General features: G+C 46.6%; 1 protein-coding gene across 1 annotated transcript; it reads left to right on the forward strand.

Moving 5' to 3' along the window:
- Positions 1-713: 713 nt before the first annotated feature.
- On the forward strand, positions 714-21133 carry LOC141076186 (uncharacterized). The gene is made up of 8 exons (XM_073563544.1): positions 714-807; positions 6539-6602; positions 6678-6810; positions 6926-7121; positions 7739-7898; positions 8009-8107; positions 20202-20249; positions 20423-21133. The coding sequence occupies exons 2-8, from the start codon at positions 6577-6579 to the stop codon at positions 20700-20702; spliced, it is 942 nt and encodes a 313-aa protein (XP_073419645.1). The 5' UTR covers positions 714-807; positions 6539-6576; the 3' UTR covers positions 20703-21133.
- The last annotated feature ends 232 nt before the right edge of the window (positions 21134-21365 follow it).

The raw sequence follows: 21365 nt of genomic DNA on the forward strand, positions 1-21365 counted from the left end.
TGGATATAGTACCCAGGGCCTGGAGGCAGTCTCCTCTCCTCCAGACCCTGGATACCATCCACACATTTTCTGCTTACTTTGCACATGGTGGGCATAGCCACATGCAAAGTAAGCGGAACAATGCATTCCTATGTGTGCAGATTTTCCCGCGATTCCGCACAAAGAATGAGCATGCTGCGCATTTTTCCGCAATGCAATTCTGCCGTGGAAAAATACGCAGCATTAGCACAGCATTGCGGAATCCCATAGGATTGCATGGAATGCTTTTTCTTGCATTTTCGCAGCAAAATTGTGCATTTAGGCTGGTTTCACACTAGCGTTTCATCACGCAGTGCATCGGGCGCACGCGCAATGTTCCCCTATCTGTAACATGGTGGTCGCAGGGTCTTGCGATTGCACGCGCTCATCAGCGTTTAGTGTGCGTTGCGCATTTTCCAGGTGTGCGCCCAGATGCGCCGTGCGCTACATGTTGCATTTTTTGTTCCGCCTACATCGTTAAAAAAATCGCGCTCCCAAAAATAGCATTACAGTCTATGGGGTCGCTGGTGTGCACTTGGATGCGCGCACGTCAGCGCTTTGTGCACCCACGCGATTTGAGTAAACAATGTCTAGATAGTGGTTTAAACCTCCCCCTAAACAAGTAACATTGTTTGGGAGGAATATTGATAAAAGAAGGTGTCTTCAGGGCCACATCACTACAGTCTTGAAGATAAGAACAGCTACAGAGAGCAAGAGAAGAGCAGCTACAGACAGCCTTGAATAGAAGACCAGACAAGAGCCTTGGATTCAAGCTTCAGCAGCCAAAATGTGAGTATTCTTCAACATAATGTGTGTGTGTCCTGTACAATTTATTATGTACTAAAGACAAGGGCCGGAGCGAGCCGCGCAACCCCCCCACCCACAGCGGCCAGGTGGAGGCCCTTCATGATGGTGGGTTGGTGGGAAGGGGTTAATAATCCCAGGGGGTGGAGGATGGGGATAGAAGGGTATATATTATGTGGCGTTAGGGGGCGGTTACCTGCAGTTCCCGCTCTGGAGCCACGAGGGATTGGCGGAAGACCCTCTTGCGACATGGAATCCACAAATGCGGTCTTGGAGAGGCTGCGGGCGGCAGCTGAGGCGCAGCCTGATGGATGGCTGGAGCAGCAGGTGGCCGGGATCATCGGGGGTTCGCCTGCTGCTGCTTCTCCCCATGCAAGGAGGCGGGTTAGGCCTCAGGAGCTCCTGTCCCCAGGTGCTGCGCCGAACACCCAGCGCCGGCGTCGGAGCCCCTCTCGGGACCCTCCGGCCAGGGTGCCTGCCGGTAAGCGCGCTGGCAGGCCCCGAGCCGGGAGGAATCCACGGGCCGGCCTGGGTGCAGCGGCAGTCGCTAGGCCTCATCGGGAGGCAGGGCCGGCGCGCGCCGGAACGGCGTGGACAGATGACGTCACGGCAGGCCGCGCTGGAGTCGGGCGGCCTGCCTCATCAGCGCATGGAGGATTCACGAGGGCCAGCGCGGGGGGAGAACCGGGCGGCAGCCCCCCGGCGGCCGGGGCGGGCTAGTGCCTCCTTTGATGCGGGCCCCTTGGCTGGATCAGCAGAGGGGGAGGACCATGGACGGAGCAGCAGACAAGCGGTGAGGGGTGCGGGCGGTGGGTGGCCACATGCGGCAGCCCCGGTGCCTGTGCAGCCCGCTGGCCTCGGCCGGGGTTGGTGCTTGGAAGACGCCAGAAGAGAGTGGCCTGGGAGTGCAGTGGTGTCGAGAGAGCCTGTCTCGGCAGGTATCGGACCTCTGGGGACAGAGGGTCTTCCACGAAGCTTCAGTTCTGATGCTCAGCGGGATTCCGGAATGGCGGCTGGAGGAGACACAGCGTCCTCGCAGTCCGGTGAGTATGGTTCCGTGTCTTGTCTGTCTTCATCCTTAGTAAGGTCCCCTGCGGTCGGGAGCGGATTGGGGGGCCCGGCCAGGGGCGGTGCGGCAAGTAGTGGGAGATCTGGGCCCGTCACCTATTGGGGGGATTGGGGACATGTTAGCGGCCATGCGGGATTTGTTGGCACGGATGGAGGGAGTAAGAGAGCCTTCGGCGCATTAAGCTGCCTGGGTAGAGTCGCAGGAGCGAGGGGCTGGCCCGTCTGGGGCGGCTATCGGGGTCTCGGGGGGCCGAGCGGACCCTGTATCTGTTTCGGTTCAGACGGAGAAAGAGAAGGAATGTCGGATCTAGTTGGATGATAGGGCCCATGGGGAGGTGTATGTATGCTTTGAGGGCCCATTGGGAGCTCATTTAAAAAAAGGAGGTGCGGGAAAAGATCTGGAAGGATGAGTATGTCGAGATTTTTTCCCTGTTACCATTAGAAAAGTTCAATTTGGATAAGGGAAAGAAGGAAGATAGCAACAAAGAGGAGGAAGAAAAACGGAGATGGCGTTTGATTCCACAAACGTTTGCGAATTGGCTCCAGGCGCTTGCAATCCTGGCAAGCGTGATTGGTGAAAAGGCGCCTGAGAATTGTTCTCCTCTTTTTTGTTATTTGGATTCCATTGGTGAGGCGTATAGGATATACGGGGGTCAGGCTTGGCTCCGTTACGACTAGCAGTTTAGGCAGAGGAAGGCGATTCGTCCGGCGATTCGGTGGGATCAGAAGGACATAAGCCTGTGGCTAAAGGTTATGACGCAGTCTAAGTTTGGCCATTCCTTTCTTGGGGGTCGGAGGGGCTGGCTCTTCAAATGCGCAAGGCGGCGGTCAGTCGGGTCAGGCGGGCACCCAAAAGCAGGGTCTCTGCTGGCAATTTAATGATGGCCAGTGTAGATTCGGATCCAGCTGCAAATTCAAGCACCTGTGCTCCCACTGCAGCGGAACCTCGCATGATGCTTCAAGATGCTTTAAGAAGCAGAAAGGAAGGGCAGAGAGTGGTAATTCCAAAGGGGGAGACGAGAGTGAGAATAGCTGCGATGGCCCCTTATCTAAATAGGTTTCCGGATGGTGGAAAAGCGGAACTGTTGCTGTCCGGTTTCAAGGATGGTTTTAGAATTCCTGACCCTCCTTTTGAGATACCATGGGGGCAGAAGAATCTCAGATCAGCTGACCTGTATGGTGTGGTGGTGTCAGAAAAATTGGCAAAGGAAGTTCAGTTGGGACGGATGTCGGGGCCGTTTAAGGATCCTCCGTTTGAGGATCTGGTCGTTTCGCCCCTGGGAGTGGTGCCGAAGAAAGAGCCAAATAAGTTTAGGCTTATTCATCACCTGTCTTTCCCTCACGGTAGGTCGGTGAATGATGGAATTGATCCGGAACTGTGCTCGGTGGTGTATACGTCTTTTGATGAGGCGGTAAAGTTGGTCCGGAGGTGTGGAAAGGGGGCGCTTTTGGCAAAAACGGATATCGAGTTCATCCAGATAGTGTTAGGTTTTTGGGCTGTTACTGGGAGGGGGAATTTTTTGTTGATAGGTGTTTGCCAATGGGTTGCTCGGTTTCTTGTGCGTTTTTTGAGGCGTTCAGTTCTTTTCTCGAATGGGTTGTCCGGGACGTGTCGTGTTTTGATTCAGTGATTCATTACCTGGATGATTTCTTGTGTATCGGTCCGGGTGACTCAGGCTGTTGTGAGAGGTTGCTTAGGGCCGTGGAGTGGGTTGCTGGGCGTTTTGGCGTACTGCTTGCTCCAGGAAAAACGGAGGGGCCTTGTACATGTCTGTCCTTTTTGGGAATCGTGATTGATTTGGTGGCTTGGGAGTTCCGTTTACCGGAGACAAGGTTGAGGCGTTGCGGGTTGAGGTGGCTCGAGCTAGACGGGTGAAGAAATTGGCATTGAGAGAGGTTCAGTCACTACTTGGTAAATTGAATTTTGCCTGTCGTGTCATTCCAATGGGTAGGGTTTTTTTCCCAGCGTTTGGCGAGCGCAACGGCGGGAGTGAAGGCCCCTCATCATTTTGTTCGACTCACCAGTGAACATAAGGCGGATTTGGAGGTGTGGGACAAGTTTTTGGAGCAATATAACGGAAGATCATTGCTCATGGAGGAGACAGTTTTAAACGAGGAGTTGGACCTGTTTACGGATGCATCGGGTGGAGTGGGTTTTGGGACGTATTTTAAGCGCCAATGGTGCGCGGCTGCGTGGCCTGCCGAGTGGGTTCAGCTGGGCCTCGTTAAGAATATTGCTTTGTTGGAGATTTTTCCCATATTGGTGGCAGTGAGCCTGTGGAAGGAGGAGTTTCGGAATAGAAAAGTCCGTTTTAATTGTGACAACATGGGAGTGGTGTGCTCCATTAACAGTTTGACTGCGTTCTCTCCTCCAGTGATTCGAGTTCTGCGGCAGCTAGTTTTATCCTGTTTATCGCTCAATGCTCATGTGACGGCTTCTCATGTGCCGGGTGTTAGGAATTCCATTTCTGATTCTCTGTCTCATTTGCAGTGAGAGCGTTTTCGGACTTTGGCCCCAGAAGCGGAGGAAGCGGGTCTGGAGTGTCCAGCCGGGCTTTGGAAGGTGGTCTCAGGGCTGCAGAACCCCTGATACGGGCATCTCTGTCTGCTGGTACTTGGTCGATCTACGAGTCAGTTTGGAGTTCTTGGGAGAAATGGTTAGGGTCACGTTCGCATGGCAACTCTGGGGAGGGTCATTTGGGCGCATTGCTGGCGTGGTTGGGTTTTGGGGCGGAGGAAGGTTGGTCGGTGTCTAGGGTGGGGCAGGTTAGGGCCGGTTTAGCTTTTGGATTTAAATTGTGGGGACAGGCTGATTTGACTAAGTGTTTTTTGGTCAGCCAGGCTATCAAGGGGTTCAGACGTCGGGGCAATAGGGAGGATTGCCGGCGTCCGCTGTCATTTGGTATCCTTGAACGGTTGGGGGTGGTGTTGGTCGAAGTTTGTGTGTCTCGGTTTGAGTGTTCTCTTTTTCGGGAGGCTTTTTCCCTTGCCTTTTTTGGGGCATTGAGGGTGGGGGAGTTGGTATCTCCAGGGCGGTGTTCCGGTGGGGGTTTGTTGGATAGGGACGTGTTGGTGGGTGACAGTGGTTTGGAGTTTTGGATAAGGAGGTCAAAAACGGACCAGGAGGGTAGGGGAAAAAGGGTGGTTTTGGGCGCAGTGCCAGGATCTCTGATGTGCCCGGTGCGCTGCGTGCAGGATTATAGGTCGTGGCAACAGAGGGGCGATGGGCCATTGCTGCGTCATGCTGACGGTTCCTTCTTGTCGAGGTTTCAGTTTGTGGCGGTTTTGCGTAAAGGCCTGGACAGATTGGGTATTGATGGGTCTAGGTTCGCTTCTCACTCTTTCAGGATTGGGGCAGCTACGGAAGCGGCAGTTGGGGGGTTGGGTTCAAAAGCAAGACAGCGTATTGGAAGGTGGGAATCGGGACGTTACAGGTCGTACATTCGCACTGGGGCTTTGGGTGCGGAACTACGTTGAAAGGAGGACGTTGGGTTAGTTTGTCTGCGCGGTGGTTAATGGTGGTTTTTTGTCGTTGCAGGTTGCACTCCTTTGCTGGTGTGGATCCTGGGCCATTCCATTGTGTATTGGGGAGCTCGGCGTGCGGATGTTCGGCGAGAAGGCCTGCAGCTGGGTTTTTCGCGAAGCGTGGCGGTAATCAGATGGTTGGGTTTTAGGGGTATGGGTTGGAACAGGGTTTTGCAGGAGGTACACAATAGCGCCAGGCTTGACAAGGATCCTGATATTTTAGTTCTTCACGCAGGGGGAAATGATTTGGGGGTTCGTCCTTTTCGTGAATTAGTCAAGGATATTAAGCACGATCTTCTGCGGTTGTGGTTGTCATTTAAAGGGTTGACGGTGGTATGGTCGGAGATGGTGCCGAGAAAGACGTGGCGGCATGCAAGATCGGTGGTCAAGATAAATAGGGCACGGATAAAGGTTAATAGGGCAGTGTCTAATTTCGTAGTTAGGAATGGGGGGGGGTTTCGGCACTTTGACCTGGAGAGAGGGAGTGGGGAGTTTTGGCTGGCTGACGGTGTTCATCTCAATGATGTGGGCATGGATTTATGGGCATTGGGTCTGCAGGAAGGGATTGAGAGGGCCATAGCTTTTCGGAGTGGTGGGGTCTCAGGCATTCGAGGTTTTCAATTGCCTTCGGGGTGGTGTGTGGGGGGAGGGGGTCCTTGAAGTTGGTGCTAAATTGGTTTTGGGGGATCTGTGGTTATATGGATTCCTCAATGTTATTATCCGTGGTTTGGGTCTGGTGATTTGGGGGGACTTCCGGCAGTGGTTGGTCGGATCCCCAGGGATTAAGTGGACAGTGCAACCCCGATGGGGTTTTGGTGCTCCCGAGCCAGTGGGGTAACGGCTGGGAGTAATTTATGGTATGTGTTTGTCCACAAAAAATATTCTTATGTTTTGGTCACCAGATTTGGAGCTTCAAGGACCCTCCCCAAGGTTGCATTATATTTAAAAATGTTGTACGTTACTTAAATAAAAGGCTGCTGTGGCCATTATATTCCATTCTGGTGTCCTGGTGTTATTTGGGGCTCAGGTGGGTGGGGAGTTTTCTGGGGGTTGGTGGTTGGAAGAGGTAATTCAGCCGCACATCGCCAACTCCAATGTCATGTATTTTTTGTTTAAATTTCAGCATGTCTTCTTCTGGATCGGTCTTTTCGCCATCTCGGCATGAACTGGCCCAAGCTGATCGTGAGGTGAGGATATTGCTGTCTTTGGGTAAGTTTAGCTGCTGCCTCTAGAAATGTGTAATAATTTTTTTTTCTTTACAGACATCGGACACGGCCAGTGAAGGTGAAGTGCAGGAGCAGTCTGAGCAGGAGCAGTCTGAGCAGGAGCAGTCTGAGCAGGAGCAGTCTAAGTGGGAGCAGCGTAGCCAAGTCGTGGCGAGGAGACGTAATATTAGTATATAGTCTTTCCTTTTTTCTTTTTCTGTCTTTATTTTCATCTTCTTCTCTGTTTCTTTTTCTATCTTTTTCATTCTCCAAAATTACAAAGATTCTAATTTTTTTTTTTCTAGGTACCACAACGGGATGACGAAGAATTTTACATCGACAACGAGCATCTGATCCGCCTTGTTGAGGAGCGTATCCAGTTGTGGGACAGCCGTGATCAGCAGTACAAAGACACAGTGGTGACCCGGCAGCTCTGGAATGAGGTGGCCGCAGCGATGGATGACTGGGACAGCTCCTCTCCTACTTCAAAAAAGGCGTTCAGTAAGTATAAAGCTGCTCTGTGATGCTGCATTGACTCTTGGTCTTGAAGGTACTGGTGTGTTTGTTGCAAGATATATTCATGCATCAAACACATCAGTCCCCTCATGATCAACAGTGATTGCTTTGTGTATTGAACTGCTGTCTTGAAGCTGCATTGATTTTTGGTCCTGATGGTACAGGTGTGTTTGTGGCAAGATATATTCTTGCATCAAACACACCAATGCCTTCTGGAAAACAGTGATTGCTTTGTGTATTGAACTGCTGTCTTGAAGCTGCATTGATTTTTGGTCCAGATGGTACAGGTGTGTTTGTGGCAAGATATATTCTTGCATCAAACACACCAATGCCTTCTGGAAAAGCAGTGATTGCTTTGTGTATTGAACTGCAGTATTGATCCTGCTTTCACTCTTGCTCCTGATGATACTGTTGTGTTTGCTGCTACATATATTCCAGCAGGAAACATAACAGTGTCCTCAGGATCAACAGTGACTGCATTGTGTATAGAATTATTTTGTGCTGCCGCATTGACTGTTTGCAAAGTTCTATCAGGTGTGTGTGCTGATAATTATGTTGCCTTCAGTGCATTGTCTAACATTTTTTCTTTGTTTTTCCAACAGTGAACAAAGTCCGCACATGTTGGCGCTCAATGGAGGACCGCTTCGACACTGATGTTCGTGCTGAGGGACAGGTTTGCAGTGGTTCAGCGGCAAGGCGCAGAAGAAAGTACCGCTATCATCGCGAGTTGGCTTTCCTGAGACCGGTCCTTGCCAGCAGAATGTAAGTATTATTTTATTTATTTATTTTTGTTATTACTATGTGCTGTTCTATTCCACAGCTGATGCTTCTTGTTAATGCATGATAGTAATGTTTTCCCTTTCTTTCCACAGCACTTGTAGCAGCACCCTGCAGCCTGTCCCTGGAGCGGCCCTTCATCGGACGACCTCGGACCCGTCCCAGCCATCCGACAGCCAGGAAGCATCTTGCAGGTCAGCAACACAGATAGCTGGTGACCAGGAAGCTGGTCAATCAGGTGTTCCCCTGTCCCAGGTCTCTGCCACTGGTTATGCGGGCACTACCCGCCAGCGGCAGAGGGCCTTGGACAGGCCTCTCATGCCCGAGTTCATGCACTTGAGCGAGGCCTTTCAGGCCAGCCTCAAGGCGCTGTCCACCAGAGTGGAAAGCGGTTTTTCCCTGATGGAACGCTGTTTTAACCACTGTGAGGTGCCAAGGGGAGAGGTACTAGAAAACAGGTATATTTCTCCCCGTTTCATTTCATATGTCTCCCTGTACTGATGATGAAGCCAGTTTATTTCACTGTAATCCAGTCCTGGTTTCCTTAGTGATCAGCATGGAAAGGACTGGTAGTTCCCCCACCACTAATTCAATCCAGGTTTTGGTTTCCTGACTGGTCCAGCTGATATAATCAGGAGGAGCTGGGATCTCTCAGTCTATCTCGTCTGCTGAGCTGGGAGCTGACACAGTAAGATTACATGGACTTCTTTGCTGTTATATAGGTTTATTTTGTAGTTAGCCTGCTATTGTTAGTTAGTGGCCAGACGGCCTTAGATGTTTTGTATCATGTTTGGCATGTGTAACATTGAGTAACAAGTGTGCACAATAAATATGCCGTGTTCATATCCATGTGGAACTTGCTAGTCTGCTGAAGTGACTTCATAGCCACACGCTTGTGCCAAAGCAAAGATCCCAGCTGAGCTATCTATTCCCCACACCACATGGAACACCGCTTCCACTCTGTCGACCAGCGCCTTGACCGTCTGGAGGCCGACCTCAACAGACCAGCGCACCATTTTTTCAGTAAAATTGAACAGGGCATGACGGAACACCTTAGTCCTGAGCAACAGCTGAGTGTGTTACAGGCCTTCAACACTGCTTACTTGCAGGCTATGCAGCAGAATCGGTATGTGCAGCTGTCAGTGGTGTCATTTCCAACAGTGCCACCGCTGACTCGCTACACCTCCCTACCGACTTCTGCTGCATACCACTGCATGGCCACCTGCATTCCAAGCCAATCCGGACACCACTACACCACCCCAAGTCCGAGTGCTGCTGGACACTCCTCCGCCACCACCACTATGGCAAGTGCTGCTCCTGTATGGAGCACCACCACCGCCACTGCACCACCTGCTTGGAGCAACACCACCACAGAACCTGCTTGGGCCACTGACACCACCAGTCAACATCATCAAAGGAGCACCGCCAGCATTTCTCATCAAAGGAGCACCGCCAGCATTTCTCATCAAAGGAGCACAGCCAGCACTCCTCATCAAAGGAGCACAGCCAGCACTCCTCATCAAAGGAGCACAGCCAGCACTCCTCATAAAAGGAGCACTGCCAGCACTCCTCATCAAAGGAGCACAGCCAGCAATCCTCATCAAAGGAGCACCGCCAGCACTCCTCATCAAAGGAGCACCGCCACTACTCCTCATCAAAGGAGCACCACCACCACTCCTCATCCAAAGAGCACCGCCACCAATTCTCCTCCTAGGAGTCCCACCAGAACTTCTCCTGCTCGGATCACTGACACGCAGCCTCCATCTAGGAGCACCGACACGACTTTGTCTCCAAAGATCACCGCCACTTCTTTGAACACCGACACAACTTTGTCTCCTCGTATCACCTCCACCGCCGCCACTTCTATGAACACAAAACAACTTTGTCTCCTTCTAGGAGCACCGCCACTGCCACTTCTAGGGCCACCGCCACCACAGAGCAGCAGAGTGGTGACCCACATTCCATCTTTTACAGGTCAACGCCACGGTCCACCATCTCCAAGCGGTCGAGCAAAGTAAGGCGGTCACACGGTGGAAGTCGGGCCAGGCAGGATACTCCTGCGCCAAAGAAAAAAAAAAAACCTTGTTTATCCATCCACCCTCTCCTCCTAATGTGTCTCAACCTGCCTCCATGTCCATTCCAAAGCTCCCTTCCCCCAGTACTTTCGTCACCCCTTCTCCTAGAACCCCTTCCTCAACCTCCAGCCATTCCTCGTCTCTCCACACTCCCAAAGTATCCCAATCTTCCCCCAAACGTCATTCCTAATAAAATCTTTTTTTTTTTTTTTTTGTGGAAAAATAAATGTGCAATTCTGCTTTCAAAAAATTTGAATTGATTACTGTGTCAATCGCCGACTACACACACTGCGCCGTACACTTAGCGTTTTTTACACCAGATATCTCCATTACTGAGACATGATTCTTGTGTCAGTCTTGGAGATATGTGTTGTCAAAAAAAAACAATCTATATGACCTTGTATTTTCCACACCAGTCTCTACATTCTTCTGATATTGCACAGACTGGATCCAGCAGGGTTCCCCAACTCCAGTCCTCAAGGTCCACCAACAGATCATGTTGTAAGGAATTCCGTTTTTTTTGCTCATGTGAAGCAGTTATCAACAGAGCAATGGAATTACTTAAACTTGATCTGTTGGTGGTCCTTGAGGACTTGAGTTGGGGAACCCTGCTGAATTCAGTCTGTGCAAACTTACAAGAATGTAGAGACTGGTGCGGAAAATACAAGTCATATAGATTGTTTTTTTTGACAACACATATGTCCAAGACTGACACAAGAAACATCAGTAACGGAGATATCTGGTGTCAAAAAAACAAAGCTATGTGACTTGTATTTTCAGCACCAGTCTCTTCAGTCATATAATATTGCACAGACTGAATTGAGCAGGGTTCCCCAACTCCAGTCTTCAAGGCCACCAAACAAATCATGTTTTAAGTAATTCCATTACTCCGGTGATAACTGCTTCACCTGACCCCAAAAAAAGGTAATCCTTAAAACATGATCTGTTGGTGGACATTTAGGACTAGATTTTGGAAACCCTGGCATAGAGAATGGTGTTGAGTGCAAGGCATATCTATTGTTACCTTGCCTTTTTTGTACCATCATCATTTAACTATTTTTGAGACAAGGCAAGGGGATTGTAGATATACCTAGTAATTAACAACATACTCTATTTAAGTGTGTGGAATAAACTGATGACCTGATGCTTAAAATAAATGTTATATTTACTTCACCACTACCCTGGCCTTGTATCATCATCACTATCACACATGGGCAGGTGAATACACGAGTTTTAACCTGCAGCGTTGCTTAACTCTCCATATATTTGAAGCAGACTTTATAGATGCTGCAGTTTAAGTAATATGTGTTTTGTCATGCCCATGTGTGATAACTTTGTGAACTTACTATGCGTTATACACCAGGCCTAGGTATGGTAGAAGTTGTATAAACTCTATTATGTCTCCAGTGTGTTTTCAAACTCAAGCCACAGTGGTTATCGTACAAATAATATTTATAGTCACATGTTTTGGTGTAATAAAAAGTAAAGGATGCCAGTGCATCAACAATTTTTTTTTTTTTTAAATTGGTCCATGTGACAAAAATATTAGTTGTATTTTCTCCACCGTCGCTGCTAATTGAACACACTGTCAAGATGATAACGGTCATACAACTTATGTGTGTGTGTGTATAGTCACCTGGTCAGGAGTACTAGTAAATTCATGATGCACAAAACACAGCATCACAATTTCACTGGTACACCTGGCGAGTTGATAATACTATTGGGAGTGTAAAAAGAGACAATGCACTCAGTACAGGTATCAAAACATTGTTTTATTAACCCAGCAACAAGAAAATTTTTTTACACCATTTGATCTTGCCATTCCACCCGGCCTACATCCGAGATTAAGTTGGCCGCAAATTGGTCCCTCATTTGGCCAACTTCAACCGATGACCTGAGAGGGTGCTGATTAAATTCAGGCAATGGGTTAGGAGCAACATCATCAAGATCTAAGTTTGGATGCTCTCTAGCCATGACAAAATTATGTAGAACCACACAGGCCTTCACCACCTCATCCACTGTTACCAGTTTTAGATTAATGGCTGTGGCGAGAATGCGCCATCTGGATACAAGAATACCGAAGGCACACTCAACAGTTCTTCTGGCCCTGGTCAGCCTGTAATTAAAAATTTTTTTTGTGTGGTCCAAGTCCCGGCTGGAGTAGGGCTTGAGCATGTTTTGGCACATCTGGAATGCCTCATCCCCAACTATTACAAAGGGCTGTGGCGGAGCTTCGGTGTTGGGAAGAGGCCGTGGCATGGGAAAATTAAATTGGTTGCCATACAATCTCCGGCCCATGTCCGAGTTCTTAAAGGCCTGGGAGTCATTTCCACGGCCAAATGCCCCAATGTCCACTGCTACAAACATACAGTCTGCATCCGAAATGGCCATGAGTACTGTAGAAAAGTACTTTTTATAGTTGTAGTACTCCGATCCAGTTCTTTTTGGCTTGATAATCCGGATGTGTTTCCCATCCACCGCTCCCAAACAGTTGGGGAAATTGCATACTGTCCAGAATTTTTCGGCGATTTCCAACCACTTTTCTGCTGTGGGCAGGAGCATGAATTCTGGATAGAGAACATTCCACAAAGCCCGGCAGGTGTTCCCTACAATTCCAGACAAAGTGGAGAATCCAATACGGTACTGGAAGTGGAGTGAAGAGAGTGTTTCTCCAGTTGCCAGGAATCTGGGAAACAAAGAAAAAACAACAAATATTACTTCTGTATATGGATTTTAAAAACACCAACAATAAATTAAAAAAAAAAGTTTATAAAAATACATCTGCAGCCTTTTGTTCATTACATGCCATAAAAAACGCAGCTTTTTGTTAAATACATGGCAGAACTATAATTCTGCCAGATTTGTAATAGTACATGTCACAACAAAGAATATTCTGCAGGCATTGGTTTTGCAATACTACGTATCGTAATGTAACCAGTAGCCGGTCCTCAGGAGTAATCGCACGCCGGAGCTGCGTGTCCTGTCTCCGGATGGCTTCTTGGACCCGACCAAGCAAATCGTTAAAGCTTTGTTGGGATATCCGGGTATAATCTGTAAATTTCTCCGGGTTTGCCTGTAGCTCACTGTAGAGGGTGTGATACGCTCCACGGCTCTCCCGGAGTTCAATAATGGGATGTATCCACAAATGCCGCCGCTGCCACCTTCGCTGCTTCTCTCTCTCCCTCTGCTCATGGCAAGCAACTGCATAAGCCTGAGCCGTCCTCATGTCCAGACTCAAGTCAAAGTAAAAACTCTTCCAGCACAGATCCATGTTTCACAAGGCAAATGAAAGCAAATGTGAAGAATTCAGCTGTAAACAGGGTCTATATAAAGAATTTCCATAAGACACGCCCACTGCTGTCCCATTGGTGGAGTGTGTTGCAAGAATTTTTCAAGGATTTTTTCTTCTGTGAAGTGACACCATTGAGCTTAAAAAATGCAAATGCATGAAAAAACGCTTACAAACGCATAAAAACGCTGCGATTTTTTTGTCGTAATGCGCACAATAATGCTACAAAAAACGCAGCGTTTGCATGCGCTTTTGACATGCGTTTCATGTGCGCTCGATACGCTGTGGAAAAAGGCGCAAGTGTGAATGTAGCCTTAAAAACGCAGCAAAAACGAAAAAAAAATGCTACGTGTGAACTCAGCCTTAGACATAAGCAGAGCTTGGACTTGAGGAATAAGACCTTATCAAGCTAAGTGTGGTGAGACGTAATGAGTAGTAATGTCCCTGCAACTTCTGCCATCAGCTCACACTGGGAAAATAGTGTGGCAAAGTAAGCGCTCATTCAGGCGTCAATGGTTTTTCTCCTATCCCCAAGAGGATCAGCGTTTCCTAAGGTTTTCCTGAAAGGTTGGTCAGTGTGTCAGTTTTTACTCAGTGGTTGATTCCTTTTTATGGCTAACTGAAAAGATGGTAACAAACTGCAAGCTTTCAAGACTACTCAGGTCTCTTCATCAGGCAGAGACTAATACAAAATCTGAAGAATCACATGTTTATACACAAAACAGCACAGAAAAAATGCAATAGATAAGACAAGTGACGTGAAGTAGAATTATCATAATGGGAGAGGGATAGACATAAATATCCTTTAAATGGGACAGTTTCCATCCAAAACACATAAAGCACTCTATTGTCTACAGCCAAGCCATCAGATACAATCGTATGTGTTCCAATCCCATGGATAGAGACAAACACCTTGGTCGCCTCAGAAAGACCTTTATGAATCAGGGCTACCATCCAAGAACAATTCAAAACCAAATTACAAGAGCCACCAGAATATCAAGGAATCACCTGCTACATTACAAAGCAAAAGAAGAAAATAACCGGGTGCCTGTATTGGTCACCTACAACTCAAATCTGGAAGTGCTAAGGGGAGCTGCATGGAAATTACAACCTTTACTATGAAAAGATGCCCAATTACAATCCATTTTTCCAGACCTCCCACTGCTGTGTTTTAGGCAGCCCCCAAATCTAAGAAGCATCATTGTCAGAAGCTTCCTGTCCTCTCCAACAGCTGCAGGAACCTTTCCTTGCAACCAGAAAAAATGTAAAACCTGTCCATTTATAATGACCACGGACAAGATAAAGATCCCCAACTCACATCAGGACTACAAGATCTCAGGTACTTTCAGCTGCATCACATCTAATGTGGTGTACTTAATTATTTGTACTAAATGTCCAAATGGGGGTCTGTATGTGGGGGAGACAAAAGCTTAGAACAAGAATGAATTCTCATCGCCACACAATAAGAGAAAAAAGAATGGATCTACCTGTGGCAAAACATTTTTGTATGCTGGATCACAGCACCATGGACATGAAATTACTGGTATTGAAAGGTAACTTCTCATCTCAGAGAGACAGAAGAGTTTGTGAGTACAAATTCATGACGACCTTTGACACTCTCAATGCTGGAATGAATGTAACATAGTAACAGAGTTTTGAAGGCTGAAGGAAGACCTTATGTCCATCTAGTTCAGCCTATTTTTACCGCAGCTGTTCTGCATTGTTGATCCTGGGGAAGGCAAAAAACCCACAGAGTAGAAGCCAATTTTCTCCATAGGGAAAAAAATTCCTTCCCCCTAAGCTGGGTCAACAATCTACCTATAATATTCTGTTATTCGTAACCTTCTATACTGTTACTCACAAGAAAAGCATCCATTCCTTTCTTAAATTCATTCAGTGAGTTGGCCATCACCACTTCCTCAGGAAGAGAATTCCAGAGCCTCACTGCTCTTACCGTGAAGAACCCTCTTCTATGCTGGTGCAGAAATTGTTTTTCCTCCAAACTAAGGCCTCTTTCACACATCAGTTTTTTGCCTTCAGGCGCGATCCGGCTTTTTTTGGAAAAAACGGATCCGGCAAAATGCAATGCCTGATCCGGTTTTTCCCCATTGACTTGCATTAGCGCCGGATCGTGCCGGATGGCATTGCGTTTCATCCGTTTTTTGCCGGATCCGGCAACTTGTCTCATTCCGGCGTCTTGAAAAAACGTCTACTGTAACGTTTTTTGTCTCCGGCGAAAAAGCCGGAAGCGCCGAATCCGGCGCTTCCAGCTTTTTGCTACAATGAAAGTCTATGGGCGCCGGAATGCGCCGGATCCAGAAAAAGACGGATCCAGCAACCGGATCCGGTTTTTTTAAGTCTGTGCATGCTCAGATCCAATTGGCCAGCCGCCAGGAACAGAGACGGATCCAGCAAAAAAACGGATCCGTTTCTACAGTTCTCCAAAATTTATGCCGGATCCGTTTTTTCTAAAAAAAGCCGGATCCTGCCTGACGGCAAAAAACTGATGTGTGAAAGTAGCCTTAGAGAATGCCCCCTTGTTCTTGTCACAGTCCTTGGTACAAACAGTTCATTGGAGAGATCTCTGTATTGACCTCTGATATACTTGTACATATATATTAGGTCTCCCCTAAGTCTTCTCTTTTCTAGAGTAAATAGACCTAATTTTGATAACCTTTCTGGGTATGGTAGTGAACCAACTCCATTTATCATTTTAGCAGCCCGCCTTTGAACCCTTTCAAGTTCAGTAATGTCTTTCTTGAGCACAGGCGTCCAAAATTGCACACAATACTCCAAGTGTGGTCTGACAAGTGATTTGTACAGAGGGAGAATTATGTTTTCATCTCGTGTCCCCAGACCTCTTCTAATGCATCCCATGACCCTATTTGCTTTGGTGGCAGCTGCCTGACACTGGGCACTCCAATTTAGCTTCTTATTGACTATGATGCCTAAGTCTTTTTCCATGTCTGATTTCCCCAGCAGTTTCCCATTTAGTAAGTAATTGTAGCATCTGTTTCTCCTTCCCATGTGCATAACCTTACACTTATCTGTGTTAAACCTCATTTGCCATTTTTCAGCCCAATTCTCCAATTTACTCAAATCTGTCTGTAGTTGCAAACTGTCCTCCTTTGTGTTAACTACCTTACATAGTTTTGTATCATCTGCAAATACTGATATTTTACTGTGTAAGCCATCCACTAAATCATTAATAAATATATTAAATATTAGGGGGCCCAATACAGAACCCTGTGGTACCCCACTAGTAACCCTGGCCCAATCTGAGTATGTACCATTAATAACCACTCTTTGTTTTCTATCATTAAGCCAGCTACCTACCCATCTACACACATTTTCCCCTAGCCCAAGCTTTCTCATCTTACTTACCAATCTTTTATGTGGGACAGTGTCAAATGCTTTAGAAAAGTCGAGATAAATGACATCCAATGATTCTCCTTGGTCCATTTGAGAGCTTACATCCTCATAGAAGCTGATCAGGTTAGTTTGACAGGAGCGATCCTTCATAAATCCATGTTGATATGGAGTTAAACATTTATTAACACTGAGATATTCCATAATGGTATCCCTTAGAAACCCTTCAAAAATTTTACCCACAACGGATGTTAAGCTTACCGGCCTATAGTTTCCAGGTTCCCTTTTACACCCCTTTTTGAATATTGGTACCACATTTGCTTGCCGCCAATCAAAAGGAACAGACCCTGTTTCTATAGAGTCTTTAAATATAAGGAATAGAGGCCTGTCTATCACATTACTTAACTCCCTTAATACCCGAGGGTGAATGCCATCAGGGCCTGGTGATTTGTCAGTTTTAATCTTACTAAGGCGGTTCTGCACTTCTTCCTGGGTTAGGCAGGTAATACTTAATGGGGAGTTTGCATTCTCACTCTGCATTTCCCCTGGCAAATCCTTTTCCTGTGTGAATACTGTTGAGAAAAAAGTATTTAAAACATTTGCTTTTCCCACATCGCTCTCTATGATTTCACCCTCATTGTTCTTTAAAGGGCCGACACCATCAATTTTAATCATTTTACTGTTTATATAATTAAAGAATAGTTTGGGGTTTCTTTTACTTTCCTTAGCAATGAGTCTCTCGGTTTCCACTTTTGCTAAATGTATTTGTTTTTTACACATTTTATTTTTTTCTCTATAACTTTTTAATGCTTCTTCATTGCCTTCTTGTTTTAGATTCTTAAATGCCTTGTTCTTGTTATTTATTGCCCTTTTTACATCCTTATTTAGCCACATTGGTGTTCTTCTGTTCCTAGCCCTTTTATTTCTGTGCGGTATGGCTAGCTCGCAGTGGGTGTGTAAAACTGATTTAAATATTTCCCATTTATTTTCTGTGCTCCTATATTTGAGGACATTGTCCCAATCAATTCGGCGAAGGTCCTCTCTAAGTTGATCAAACTTTGCTTTCCTGAAATTCAGCGTTTTTGTAACCCCCTTCCAGGGCACCTTACCGAAGGACAAGTGGAATTGTATTACATTGTGGCCACTGTTCCCTAGGTGCCCATCGACTCGTACTTCTGTTATGCTATCTGGCCTGTTGCTTAAAATTAAGTCCAGAAGGGCTGTCCCTCTAGTTGGGCCCTGCACAAGTTGTGACAGATAATTATCCTTGGTCACTGACAGAAAATGGTTTCCTTTCTAAGATACACAGGTTTTCCCAGTCTATGTCGGGGTAGTTGAAGTCCCCCATAATAATCACCTCATTGTGATTTGCTGCTTTGTCTATTTGTTTCAATAATAGATTTTCAGTGGCTTCTGTTATATTTGGTGGCTTATAACAAACCCCTATGAGGATTTTATTACTTTTCCCTCCTTGTATCTCCACCCATAGAGACTCCACCTCTTCATTTCCCTCTTGTATATCTTCTCTTAGTGTGGACTTTATATATAGACATGCAAAATATATAAGCCGCGGAGACACCATCACATGTTTCTCAACGCAAGCAATGACTAGCCAGGTCTTTCACCGGGAAGGAACAACCACGGGAAGGGCAGTCTCCAATGAAGGAAACCACCTATGCCAAAACATGGTATCCATCCACAGACAGCTGTTTCGGGGTATTGCCCCTCATCAGTGTGGAGTAGGAAACTGGCTAGTAGGAGCAATGCCTAGTAAAAGACTAAGAAAAAGTGAGGATGATTGACCTCATGGAGATCAACATCCGGCACTGCGGAGACACCATCACGTGTTTCTCAACGCAGTGATTCTAGAGCACTGCCCCCATCCCTTATGGGAAATATGTAAAACATGCAAAATATATAAGCCGCGGAGACACCATCACATGTTTCTCAACGCAAGCAATGACTAGCCAGGTCTTTCACCGGGAAGGAACAACCACGGGAAGGGCAGTCTCCAATGAAGGAAACCACCTATGCCAAAACATGGTATCCATCCACAGACAGCTGTCTGTGGATGGATACCATGTTTTGGCATAGCTGGTTTCCTTCATTGGAGACTGCCCTTCCCGTGGTTGTTCCTTCCCGGTGAAAGACCTGGCTAGTCATTGCTTGCGTTGAGAAACATGTGATGGTGTCTCCGCGGCTTATATATTTTGCATGTTTTACATATTTCCCATAAGGGATGGGGGCAGTGCTCTAGAATCACTACGTTGAGAAACACGTGATGGTGTCTCCGCAGTGCCGGATGTTGATCTCCATGAGGTCAATCATCCTCACTTTTTCTTTATATATAGACAGACTCCACCCCCTTTCCTTTTTTACGATCCCTCCTAAGCAAATCATATCCTAGCAAGTTATCTGCTCAGTCATAGCTGTCGTCTAACCATGTCTCAGTTATTCCTTCTATGTCGTATTTTTCCTCATACATTACCAACTCCAGATCTTCAATCTTATTGGTCAGGCTCCTTGCGTTGGTCAGCATGCAGGAAAGAAGTTTTGCTTCCTTTTTCTTAGCTTCTTTCTGAGTACCCTGTCTTGGGTCCTCTGTACCACATCTAGTATCCTTGATTAGTATGTCCTTCTGCTGCATGTTCTTGTCTGCTGTTTTTCCTCCCATCCCCTCTTCTTCTAGTTTAAAGCCCTCCTGATGAGTGTGGCAAGTCTTCTGGCGAACGTGTGTTTCCCAGGTTTTGTGAGGTGTATCCCATCTCTTGCAAGAAGTCCATCGTAGGGGTAATTCATGCCATGGTCCAAGAATCCAAATCCTTGCTGCCTGCACCACTGTCGTAGCCAGTTGTTCACTTCTAGTATCCTATTCCATCTTCTGATGCCATGACCATCGACTGGGAGGATTGATGAGAAAACAACGTATACGTTCCGTTCCTTTATTTTCTTCCCCAGAATTTCAAAGTCTTCGCAGATAGTTGGTAGGTCATTTCTTGCCGCGTCGTTTGTGCCTACATGTATCAGTAGGAAAAGGTAATCATCCTTGGATTTGAGGATAGTTGGTATCCTGTTGGCCACATCCTTGATTTTTGCTCCTGGGAGGCAGCAAACTTCTCGTGCGGTTATGTCTGGCCTCCAGATAGTTGCCTCCGTGCCTCTTAGTAGTGAGTCGCCCATAACTACCACTCTTCTTTTCTTTCCAGATGCACTGCTTGTTGCTCGTGAGTGTTTTTGAGTGTCATTTTTTTCCGCTTTTGTTGACAGAGTAACTTCTTTTGTTGATAGTGTGTCTTCTCTTGTAGATACGGTATCATCCTGAGCTGTGCCATTTTCGTTCTCCAGCATGAGGGCTTCATATTGGTTACTAAGCTGTGTGGGTGGTGATGACCACGTGATCCGTTTGCTTCTTTTCGTCACATGGCTCCACTTTTCAGCCTCTGTATGTGCTCTGAAGCTTTTCTCACTTTCCGTATCCTGAATGGTTGCTTCTGCTTCATCCAAGAAGTCCTTATGTTCTTTAATTACCTTCAATGTTGCTATTCTTTCTTCCAGTCCCTGCACCTTTTCCTCAAGAGGGCAACAAGTTTGCACTTCTGACAGGTAAAGTTGAGTTTTTGGGCCGGAAAATCCGTAAACATGAAGCATGTGTTGCAGGTGACCATGTGGATTTTCTTCTCTTCCATATTGCTATTGCTGATGCAGTCTATGATGGGTGGAGTCCCAGCAAGTCCCAGCGATCGATCAGCTTAAGGCGACTCTTTTCCTCTTCCCAGAATGCACCGGAAATATGCAGATGAGCTTCCTGCTTCTCCAATCCCTGGTTTTGCGTTGTCCTCAAACAGCGAGACTCGGCAAGTCCCAGCGATCGATCAGCTTAAGGCGACTCTTCTCCTCTTCCCAGAATGCACCGGAAATATGCAGATGAGCTTCCTGCTTCTCCAATCCCTGGTTTTGCGATGTCCTCAAACAGCGAGACTCGGCAAGTCCCAGCGATCGATCAGCTTAAGGCGACTCTTCCCCTCTTCCCAGAATGCACTGGAAATATGCAGATGAGCTTCCTGCTTCTCCAATCCTTGTCTATGTGTCGCATAGATTTATGTCTTTTTACATAAATTAAGGAATTTGTTCCTAAGAACTTGTGGGGGAATCACAGAACCAGGCCCCAATCAGAGGACAATAAAACATCGAGACTCCTTATCTATGAACTGTTCCAATATTTATGTCTATCCCTCTCCCATAAAGATAGTTCTGCTTCACGTCACTTGTCTTATATATTGCATTTTTTCTGTGCTGTGTTGTGCATAAATATGTGATTCTTCAGATTTTGTATTAGTCTAGCCTGATGAAGAGACCTGAGTAGTCTCGAAAGCTTGCAATTTGTTACCATCTTTTCAGTTAGCCATTAAAAGGTATCAACCACTGAGGACTCTCAATTCTGAATATTTTTCTATCTACTGGCTAACACGGTACAAAGATATTTATCTTTCCTGTAAAAGTTTTTACTATCAGAGTTTGAACTGCATTTCATCAGATTTTGGGCTTCTGCAGACGATCGTATGAGAAATTGTATTCATTCAGAAAATTCAGACTTTTTTTTTACAATTTTCATCTGAGTATTATTTTTTTACGTCCGTGTGTGATCCGTCATCATATATCTAAGCTATAAAATGTACATGACCACACAGTTTCCTATATTTATATTCTAGAAATGAATCC

This window comes from Dendrobates tinctorius, unplaced genomic scaffold (genome assembly GCF_039654945.1).
Source record: "Dendrobates tinctorius isolate UK_male_01 unplaced genomic scaffold, ASM3965494v1 ptg000394l, whole genome shotgun sequence".
Taxonomy (NCBI): Eukaryota; Metazoa; Chordata; class Amphibia; order Anura; family Dendrobatidae; genus Dendrobates; species Dendrobates tinctorius.

Coding starts and splice junctions, on each gene's coding strand:
- LOC141076186 (XM_073563544.1), top strand. CDS start 6,577: ATGAACTGGCCCAAGCTGATCGTGAG. Junction 6,811..6,925: donor GGCGAGGAGACGTAATATTA/GTATATAGTCTT, acceptor TTTTTTTTCTAG/GTACCACAACGGGATGACGA. Junction 8,108..20,201: donor AGCCAGGAAGCATCTTGCAG/GTCAGCAACACA, acceptor TCTTTCTTCCAG/TCCCTGCACCTTTTCCTCAA.